The sequence below is a fragment of the Rattus norvegicus genome, chromosome 2 (genome assembly GCF_021556685.1).
Source record: "Rattus norvegicus strain SHRSP/BbbUtx chromosome 2, alternate assembly SHRSP_T2T, whole genome shotgun sequence".
NCBI lineage: Eukaryota > Metazoa > Chordata > Mammalia > Rodentia > Muridae > Rattus > Rattus norvegicus.
This window is the reverse complement of record NC_141535.1, coordinates 203421174-203432956: the sequence shown is the minus strand read 5'-3', so window position 1 is coordinate 203432956 and position 11783 is coordinate 203421174. Positions and strand designations below refer to the sequence as shown.

The window sequence follows — 11783 nt, the reverse complement described above, 5'->3', positions numbered from 1 at the left end:
AAATATTGAAACAAAAATTCTTAAGTGGGAGAACAAAAAGAAATGAATTGATAATCCCATTTCTATCTGATATGGTGCAGTACAAAGTTTTAGAAATGAAAATTCTCAGATACATTTTTTATTTCAGTTGAAATTCTCATTGTACTTGTTGGTAGAGATCATAAACAAATACTATCTAATATCACTCAATTAATTATTGATATTTGAAAGAATCAAGTTTATTTTCCATGAGAGTTTCTGAAGAACCTTCAGCTGTGCACATCAATACTCCTAATCTCTTTCAAATGAGAGATTGCACTTTAAATATTTACTCATGAAAATTTACGTTGGAGAATGTACTTTTTGCAGAAATATAAATAGTTGCTAGAGAGAACACTGACAACTTCAAAGCAAAATGAAGTTTGTTCTGCTGCTTTCCCTCATTGGGTTCTGCTGGGCTCAATATGACCCACACACTGCGGATGGGAGGACTGCTATTGTCCACCTGTTCGAGTGGCGCTGGGCTGATATTGCCAAGGAATGTGAGCGGTACTTAGCACCTAAGGGATTTGGAGGGGTGCAGGTAAGATAACCTCACAAATTAAATGCAGAGCTTACTATGCCCATATAATGTTCTAATCAAGACTAGTGACATTAGAGCACAACTTCATCTCACACATAACTTTGCTGAGAAAGGAAAAATTTTGGTAGTTCTGGAACCTTTAGACTTATTGTAGAATATCAGGAGGACCTCTGCAATGTCCATCCATTATTTCTGGTGATTGTTAATCAACAAATGTGAGTGCTTATAGGTTGAGAAGTAATGTCTGATTAATTACAGCTTTCTACAAGATTTAGGTATGGTACATAAAGTGAGCCATAATCTGATACTAATTATAACTGTTATATTTGTAGGTCTCTCCACCCAATGAAAATATTATAATTAATAATCCATCAAGGCCTTGGTGGGAAAGATATCAACCAATCAGCTACAAAATTTGCTCAAGGTCTGGAAATGAAAATGAATTCAAAGACATGGTGACGAGGTGCAACAATGTTGGTGTAAGTGAAGACACATTTTCTTTAAAATGATTTCATAAGAAATATTTCTATTTTGTGTCTAGTTATTTCTGTTAGATCAGGTTTTACATTTTTAAATTTTTCTTTATATATTATGTGTTATTGAGAATTCAGTTCTATCTTATTTGTCAGCTTTTGAAATCCTTGAATACATATGATTTGAAGTTGAAATAATAGTACTTATAAAGTAAAACTTTGACTTTTAAAAGCAAAGCTATTAGAATGTCCTAATCTCTTTCTATGGGCATTGATTCATATGTGAGGATTAAGTAATTTTTATGTGATTTCTCTTTCTAGCCACAATTCTTAGGCTTTCTTCCTCCATCATTATTTTAGGTGGTAAATCCTAGCTTTGTTCTATAATGAAGAAACATGTAACTTCCCTCTGGTTTTTAGTGACGTAGTGTATAGATGAAGCTAAGTTCTTTCTCTTTGTAACCCTGTAAAATGTCAAACACAAGAGCGTTTCAAATTTATAACATTTCCTAGATCCTCAAAAATTGAACTTTTGTTTGTAGTTATGGTTGTTTCTGTTTCTTTCTCCTTGAGATCTCTATATTCTTTTTTACATAGTATGACTCTAGTTGGTTTTATTTCACAGAAGTTTTTCAATTGACTCACTATTCTAAAGTGAATCTACAAAGCAGTAAAGAAGTGTTTTAGAGCTTTGCTGTGAAAACTGTAAGGACACTATAGAGTTTTGAGTCTAACGGAAGTACGCACTTTTCTTTGTTAGGTCCGGATTTATGTGGATGCTGTCATTAATCACATGTGTGGCTCGGGCAATAGTGCAGGAACACACAGTACCTGTGGAAGTTACTTCAATCCTAATAACAGGGAATTCTCAGCAGTTCCATACTCTGCTTGGGATTTTAACGATAATAAATGTAATGGAGAAATTAATAACTACAATGATGCCAATCAGGTAATAAGAGATAGTGATGGAAATAAAGAACTGTCTATGCTTCTACATATGCACAGAAATTTATAAAATGCCACTGCACATAGAAAGAAAAGAATATTACTAAGGCAGAATGATGAAAAATAGAAAAGAAAAAAGTCCTATTTTTATATTTTTTGTAAGGATACACTCAAGTCAATGATAAAGGTAGGAGTGTTCTCTCAATTTTTTTCTGAAAAATTAAAAACTTGGTTTTATCAATTATATAAACATGATAAAATGGAAAACATAAGAAGTACAAATATATGTAGAAACATCCTTCAAACACTGAACAGTTTCAATTTTGTAGCAGTGTACTTAATATGGGCAACTTCTTGGCTTTGATTTTTGACCTATGTAAAATAAAGAGAAAAGAGGGAAGAGTAAAAGAGAAATGGAGAAGAAGATGTGGAGAGAAGGAGAGACAGAGAAAGAGAGGAATAAAAAGGCGGATCAGGAACAAGAATGAACCAACTAAAATGCTCACTTATTTAAATCTCTGATGTTTTCTATAGTTACAAAAAATTTAGTCTGGTCCACATTAGATCATCAACACATTTGATATCCCAATCAAAACCCATATAAAATTTGCTATTGATAAATGTGTGAATGACTGAATGAAGAAATGCACCCTCAGACAGAAATGACTTTTTATAAATCAACCCTGCTTTGCTCCAACAGGTCAGAAATTGTCGTCTGTCTGGCCTTCTGGATCTTGCACTCGATAAAGATTATGTTCGAACCAAGGTGGCTGACTATATGAACCATCTCATTGACATTGGTGTAGCAGGGTTCAGACTTGATGCTGCTAAGCACATGTGGCCTGGAGACATAAAGGCAGTTTTGGACAAACTACATAATCTAAATACAAAATGGTTCTCCCAAGGAAGCAGACCTTTCATTTTCCAAGAGGTACAACTTTATATGGGATTTTTTTAAGTTTTGATATTATACTTTAATTACAATATTTCTTCCCTCCCTTTCCTACCTCTAAATACTTTCATGTACATTTCCAGACTTTCCTTCAGGATCAAGGTCTCTGTGTTTAAACTTACTCTTATTATATATGTATATGTTTACAAGTGTGTGTGTATGTTTATATGTATGTATGTATGAATATGAACACACACATATATATTATATATATATATATATATAATGTCAGACACATAATACTGATAAAGTTCACAGTGTTTCATATGTAAGTAATTCAGCTCCAATATTCCTCCCCATATGTTCATTTTCAAGGTTGACATTTTGGTATTGCACAAACAATTGTGTTCGTTCCTCAGGAAGACTCCCTGTACCCAGCTCTCCTTGGATTTCTATAGATCTTTGCATAGGATTTAAAGTCCCATGGGATTTTCATAAATGTATTCGTTTTGTAAGCCAGATAGCATATTTTTCTATGCTTATAGTTAATAATATATGTTAAGAACTCAGTCATGTTTAGTCTTATCATTACAAATGTTGTTAATCAGAAAGAACATATTAAATTCTTCATTTTAAATTTTATTTATTTACATTCAAATGTTGTCTCCCTTCCAGCTCTTACCTCCACAAACCCCTCATCCTATCTTCATCCTCTTTGCTTCTATGAGGGTGCTTCCCCACCTGCCCATCCTCTCAGCCTCACCACTCTAGCATCTCTGTACACTGGTACATGAAACCCCCACAGAATCAAAGACCTTCCCTTCCATTAAGTGTAGATAAATCAGTCCTCTGCTACATATGCGTCTGGAGCCATGGTCATTTCATGTGTACTCTTTGCTTGATGGTTTAGTCCCTGGGAGATCTGGGTGGGTCTGTTAAATGATATTGTTTTTCCTATAGGATTGCAATCCCCTTTAACGCCTTCAGTCCTTCCCTTAACTCTTCCTTTGGGGTCCCTGGGCTCAGTGTGATGGTGGGCTGTATTTGCATCTGTCTTAGTCAGGTGCTAGCAGAGCCTCTCAGAGGACAGCTATGCCTGGCTCCTGCCATCAAGCACTTGTTAAATCAGTAATAGTATTTCAAGGCAGTGCTAACTTCATTAACCTATCTCTTATATTCAAAGATATCATTTATAAGACAGAGAATTCATAATGCTTTTTGTCTAAAGCCAATCTTTCTGATTTCGAGTTTTGTCTCATGTTATCAGCATTGTGTAAGTGTTTAAGGCAAACAGATGTAGTCTTTTCTTCAGCAATAATATCACTTGAAGTATACTGAGGATGATGCCTTAGTATCTCTATTCCTAGGAAAAGATGATGAGTTTATAAGCGCGTCTAATGTTGAGAAGACAGCAAGTGTTACTAGTGAATTTTCCCTTCTGGCAGTCATCCTGAAGCATAAAAATGTGCCCTTTGTAATATCATTTGTAGTTTGGTTTCCTTCAAAATTTGATGTAAGGTTTATTAATAAAATCAGAATGTAGGTATATCAAAAGCCATTAGTAACATTTAAATAACAGAACTATTTTAAATAATTCTAAATGACATTATCTTTCAATAATGTGACAAAGATATATTTAAAATGACACTTGCCCCAATTCTCTCATAGGTCATTGATCTTGGTGGTGAAGCAATTAAAGGTAGTGAGTACTTTGGAAATGGCCGCGTGACAGAATTCAAGTATGGTGCAAAACTTGGCACAGTTATTCGCAAATGGAATGGAGAGAAGATGTCTTACTTAAAGTAAATTTATACCACTGCATCACCTGTTCTATCATATGTCTGTTGTCATTTGGCATCAATACGGCATATCTCCAAATATTCTAATTTAAGTTGTTGTTTATTAGTTAGGCTTAGTGTTCATTAACCCTCAATGAATCATATTTTTCATTTGAGACATCATCACCTGGTAGCTGCAGAAATCCAAAGTATCACTTAGTTAGTTTTGTCTGGTTGTGATGAGTACATTAGCTTCTAAGAAAACCCTACTAAAGATAGACTCATATCCCAGAAATAGTTAAACGCTGGAACAATCCCTATAATGTGGCCACAGTATGGAATATCATTTTGCTATATTAAAGCACTGAAAATTTTGAAAGTTTGTAATTTAAATGCAAGCTTTCATCCTATAATAAGTAACATGGATGTCTCAATTCTCAAGTGCATAAACTTACAATACAAAAAAATCTAAAGGATAAATTTAGAACAAAATGTTATGTACTAAGACCTAAAAGTGGGTAAAATCCCGTGTATATTATCGTAGAAAATTATTTATATGCATATCATATAAAATACTTCTTATGAAATTATCATTGATTTAGATAGTTGTGGATGCCATGTTTAATGTTATTGTGAAAAACATAATGTGTTTTTTAAAATGCAGGAACTGGGGAGAAGGTTGGGGTTTTGTGCCTACTGACAGAGCCCTTGTGTTTGTGGACAACCATGACAATCAGCGAGGACATGGTGCTGGAGGAGCATCCATCCTGACATTCTGGGATGCTAGGTAGGACTATGTTCACTGCTGCTGTGGGGGCTGCATTTAGTGAGAATGATGTATTATTTACTTCTGCTGTAATATTATTTTGAAACTTTCAGAATGTATAAAATGGCAGTTGGATTTATGTTGGCTCATCCTTATGGATTCACCAGAGTAATGTCAAGTTACCGATGGGCAAGAAATTTCCAGAATGGAAAAGTAAGTCTTAGAGTTATTCAAAGCATTTTATAATCTAGAAGAGGGAGTGATTTTATTTTAAATTCATATGAAGCTACAGCATATGAAAATTATTATTAAGTGTTTATTCACTAGAGCTTTCTGAAGGAAGGATGATGAAGTACTAGGTAGTCAAAGTGAAATGTTGACATACTAACATATGCAGAATGAAAATAGTTACTCCTAATAAAGCCCTGACTCACAGATTTAAAAAAGAATTGTGACTGTTAACAACATCTGAAAATACTTTTATTTTTTCCTGTGCAATTAGAAATCATCTGATTTGAGGGTGATTAAGAAAATTATAATGGATAGGCACTTATGACAATCACAGAACAGTGATTTGATGAAGAGTATCATGGATGCCTCGAATTATATCCAGTATGTATTTGTTCATTAGCTGCATGCATTTAAACAATTTCAGAATTCAAGTAAGTAATGAGGCTATCAGGCATCTTATAGGCTATGTGAAATATCATATCTAAGTGGAAATTATTAGCCTTATAGTGACACATCAAATATATACAAAAATTTTACTTTTGTATAAATTATGAAATACTTTTTTATTTTCTTTGAATGTAATCCCTTTGTTGTGTAGTGAAATTTATTGTCTTTTTGAAGTGCTTTCATGAGTAGAATTGTCTTTTCTCGAGGTATATTCAAATACTTAGACATCATAAGAAGCTCACTTATACTTTGATTCACTTAATGAAGTTTATATTATATATTATATAAGGCAAATTTTATAAGCTATTAGTAAGAAATCAACAAACATTAACTTAAAAATTGTTATATTAAAAGCATTTTCATAGATGATTTTAATTTTATAGTAGTAAAGAACTGTTTCTCTTTTATGCATACACTGAAGCAGATTCTTGTAACATATAGTGATGGAAATATTTCAGGGAATAACTGGAGTCTGTTCTAATATGGTTGTAGAGAACCTCAATTTGCACAGAAGAACTCAGTGAAGATCTCTGAAAACAATGAAGTACTTAGATAATAATTACCCACTTCAGAGACAGAATTAGCATGGTGGGCTTGGTTTTGACTTTCTGTAGTGGCAAGAATCAGGGAGCTACAGGCATTCAAATGATGTTATGCTTTTAATAATTAAGGATGTGAATGACTGGATTGGACCACCTAATAACAATGGAGTAACAAAAGAAGTGACCATTAATCCAGACACTACTTGTGGCAATGACTGGGTCTGTGAACATCGATGGCGTCAAATCAGGTGGGATGTCTCCTACAGATCTTGTCTAATAAAGAATTTGTTTAACCTTTCATTTTAAACTGTTGAATTAAAGGGTACCAGCATTTCATGAGATACTCTGTTTTTAGGAACATGGTTGCCTTCAGGAATGTAGTCAACGGTCAGCCTTTTGCAAACTGGTGGGATAATGGCAGCAACCAAGTGGCTTTTAGCAGAGGAAACAGAGGATTCATTGTCTTTAACAATGATGACTGGTAAGTGGATTTTAATTTAAAAAGGATTGTATAATTTTGCACTCCAGGATGCTTTTTTTTTTAAAAAAGAAGATTCATTTATTTTATGTGAGTACACTGTAGATGTCGGACACGTCAGAAGAGGGCATCAGATGGTTGTGAGCCACCATGTGGTTGCTGGGAATTGAACTCAAGACCTCTGGAAGATCAGTCAGTGCTCTTACCACTGAGCCATCTCTCTAGCCCTCCAGGATGGTTCTTTTCTTTCCCTGTTCATTTATATTTTTCATATGTGAAAAATCTTTCAGACAAAGATATTAAGCCACAAATAAATGTTCAGTGTACATAAGAAAAATGATATATGAATTCTTGTTTTTCCTCTGTGTTAATAAAATTTTATTTTTGTGATCTTTAACTACAGCTTACAATGGCTTAACATGCATTCATATTTACAAGCTCTTTTGAAACATTTCACAAAGCATATCAAGAGTAAGCAACTTACATCTTAACATCATAAAACAATGTGTCATATTTGTATTGGAATACTTTCTCCAGTACCTTTGGTTATTACTTCTATATTTATCCATTCTACAGAGTCTGAATTCTGTACGTGTTTTAATTTATTTAAGGCATTGTGTACTTGCATGTGGTATATGAGTTTCTTCAAAAGGTTGCTTACTCTGCCTTTAAAAACTCAGTATTGTCTACTCACCTGTAAAACCTTGGAGTCTTCTCTTATGGCTTCTTCACCTGTAGAACACTAGGTCAGATACCAAGAGTGGTGCTCACAGCCTTTCATCTGAGAATAGAAAAAGCAGAAGTACCCATATTGCTGCATATTTGAGTCCACCTTGATCTGCATAGTGAGTTTCAGTACAGCCATGGCTATATCTAGAGACCCTGTCTCACAAACAAAACAAAACAAAACACACAAACAAACAAACAAACAAAAATCAACGACAACAAAAATAATTCTAGCTTAGAGAATCTCTTTGGGAGCCAGTGAACTGTCTCAATTTAAAATCATCTTTCTATCTGTTGATAATACTTTTCCAAAAAGCTCACTTCATTGACTACAAGAAAATTATTAAAGTATGTAAAACATTTTTCTGAAAGAGCACATGGTTGATAGTTTAGTAGGAGAACTTGAATTATGTCTTGTAGACAATTTCCTACTACACACTTATATGTATCCATAGAAATGTTAGATTATGTTTAATTCTAGGAAAAAAAATTGAGTCATCATGTAACAGAAGAAGTTTTGAAGAATTAATGCTATTGAAATTAAAATGAATTATCAGAGTGTTAGTCCAGCAGAGGACAGACTGGAAACAGTGACAGGCCTCACAGGAAGGCTTTAGTGTTGAGTTTCACTGTGTTCTCTGTGTTTCTCTGCATGGTCATTACAGGCCATAAAGCTAGCATACATTTAAAACAATGCCTTTGGTGTAGAGAATTGACTTATTCCCACTAGCACATATTTTTATATTTGGATTCTCTAACTGAGCTCTGAGTAGTCCTTGTTCTATAGCAAAAGACTGGGGCATTTATTATTTTGTGGATATATATATATATATATACATATATATATGTATATATTTATATATGTAATCTCTCTGCTTGAATATAAATTAAATACTATTTTTTTCAGGGCTTTGTCAAGCACTCTACAGACTGGTCTTCCTGCTGGCACATACTGTGATGTCATTTCAGGAGATAAAGTCGATGGCAATTGCACTGGACTTAAAGTAAATGTTGGCAGTGATGGCAAAGCTCACTTCTCTATTAGTAACTCTGCTGAAGACCCATTCATTGCAATCCATGCCGACTCAAAGTTGTAAGAGTCAAATTAAAGAGATTTAGATTGAGCACCAATTGCGTGTGTTTCATTTTCGTACTCCATACTATATTTTTAATTTCTATTTTGTTGCTTTATTATCATGTGTGCATGTGTGCTCTGTCTTCTGAGCACTGGAACGTATGTAGGATGTTTGAACAACCCTGTGCCATGGCATAACCTCTCTGCCTTTTCCCCTGAGCTGTGCTGATCAAACTGAATTCATCAGTTTTCCCTGGAAGGTCTGTTTATCTGCTGTCCTAAGTTGCTATCTCACATGTCCCTTAATTCTTGGTGTTTATTTCCTTGTGGTAATAATCATAAACAATAAACTTTAATAGGCACAAATCTTAAAAGAACACACATGGTATGCATTCAATGATAAGTGGATATTAGCCCAAAAGTTTAAATTACCCAAGATGCATTCCAAAGACCACAGGAAGCTCAAGAAGAAGGATGACCAAATGCAGATGCTTCCACTCCTTCTTACAAGGGGAACAAAAATATCCATAGGCGGGGCTATGGAGGCAAAGTTTAGAGAAGAGACTGAAGGAATGGCCACTCAGAGCCTACCCAACATGTGGCCCATATATATACAGACACCAAAACTAGATAAGATTGATGAAGCTAAGAAGTGCACACTGAAAGGGACCAGATATAGATCTCTCCCAAGAGACATAACCAGAGCATGTCAAATACAGAGGCAAATGCTAGCAGCAAATCACTGAACTGAGAATGGGATCCTCTTTGGGGGAATTAGAGGAAGGTTTGAAAGTGCTGAAGGGGCTTGCAGCCCCTTAAAAACAACAATGCTAACCAAACAGAGCTTCCAGGGACTAAGCCATACCGAAAGACTGTACATGAGCTGACCCAGGGGTCCAACTGCATATGTAGTAGAGAATACCCTTGTTGGGGCACCAGTGGAAGGGAAAGCCCTTGGTCGTGCCAAGGTTGGACCGCCAGTGCAGGGAAATGTTGGGGTAGTGGTAAGGGTGGGTGGAGAGGGGGTATCCTTATAAGGGATGGCACAGGGATAGGGGGCTTATGAACAGGAAACTAGGAAAGGGAATAATATTTGAGGTATAAATAAAGAAATATATACAATAAAAATCACATACATTCATCAAATAACAACATTCTAGATATCCTAAGCATTAGGAGAAAGTCAAAATATTTTTCCTAATAAATTCTCAGATCCCTTAATCACCACTGACAAAGGTTTTACTTTATTATTAGTACACATTACTTCATGTATTCTTTTTCAAGTATGAATAATTACTTTTTTTATTAACTTGAGTATTTCTTATTTACATTTCGAATGTTATTCCCTTTCCTGGTTTCTGGCAAACATCACCCTAATCCCTCCCCCCCCTTCTTGATGGGTGTTCCCCTCCCCACCTTCCCCCTATTGCCGCCCTCCCCCCAACAATCACATTCACTGGGGGTTCAGTCTTAGCAGGACTCAGGGCTTTCTCTAACACTGGTGATCTTACTAGGATAATGAATAATTACTTTTAATACATTTACTTGACAATCTAATTTATTCATTAAACATGCCTTTGGCTACTTGTATATCCATCATTGTTCAATTTCATCCCATGACTCTTTTCTTTAAATTTATTTCATAATTAATTATCCCAGAAAAAAATTCCTCATTCCACAATACTTACCTGTGCTTCTTTGTTGGTCTGCTGCTATGAGTGGCCTGTGGCTCTTGTGACCTGGGAGTCCTCTTGTTCAGTAGGGTGCCTCTGCTGGGAATTTGGCAGTTTGCATGACCTCTGATGTTTCGGATACTGCTTTTGCCTTTGGGATACTGGGGTTTTAGGAACTGGCATGGCCTCTGGGATTCTGGGTAACTCATGATCTCTGGTAGAGCAAGGATATTCTTCCAGAGTTGTGGTCTGGGACATGGAGATGAGTGAAGGGTGTACTGTTGGGGCAAGTTGAAGGGACTCTGAGGAAATTTGTGGTCTGCCCTAGGACCTGCCTGGTGGTTCTCGATACCAGCATGTCCACTGGTAGAGCAGGGCGATTCTATTGGAATCATGGGTCAGGATATGAAGAACTGGAATGCTCTTACTTGTGCTGTGCTGTTACTGGATGTACTATGTTGCTGGCTCATATATACCTTATTTTTTAAAGTTTATTTTTCTTTTACTAATAGTCTTAAGTAATGAACTTGAATTGGTTGAAATAATAAAATGCATATGTAATTACATACATAAATCCAAAATTTACTATGCATTAGCAGAAATCAAATTTTTTTCCCAAGGAAATACTCAGAATTTTGGATGGCATCCTAGGAAACATTTTTTTTTTACCATTAATATGTTTTCCTTCATGTTTGTAGGACAAAATATTTTCAATACAAATTCACTCAGTTATTAAACATGCTTTTGTTACTTTTAAACTTGTCATTGTTCAATTTCATCTAGTGGCCATTTTCTTTCTTTTTTAAAAAAATATTATTTATTTCCTCTCTCTCTTTTTTAAAGTTTTATTTATTTATTATATTTATATTACACTGTAGCTGTTCAGACACACCAGAAAAGGGCATCTGATCCCATTATAGATGGGAATAAGCCACCATGTGGTTGGATCCCATTACAAATGGTAAGAAGCCACCATGTAGTTGCTGGGATTTGAACTCAGGACCTTTGGAAGAGCAGTCAGTGCTCTCTTAACCACTGAGCCATCTCTCTAGCCACCTCTCTTCCTTTTTTTTTTTTCTTTTGACATTCCAGATTTTATTCTCCTCCTGGTCCATTCTCTGAATGATGCACGTCCCATACCCTTTCCCACAACCCCCGCTTTCCCGCCTCTCTCCATGAGGATGTCCCCACGCCA

General features: G+C 35.3%; 1 protein-coding gene across 1 annotated transcript; it reads left to right on the top strand.

The window, feature by feature from the left end:
• Window positions 1-378: 378 nt before the first annotated feature.
• Amy2a3 (amylase 2a3) lies at window positions 379-8969 on the top strand. The gene is given in 10 exon segments (NM_031502.2): window positions 379-562; window positions 895-1041; window positions 1796-1984; window positions 2681-2911; window positions 4541-4674; window positions 5315-5437; window positions 5530-5629; window positions 6766-6884; window positions 6992-7117; window positions 8748-8969. Coding segments are annotated over 10 exon segments (1527 nt in total). The 5' UTR covers window positions 379-394; the 3' UTR covers window positions 8938-8969.
• Window positions 8970-11783: the final 2814 nt, after the last annotated feature.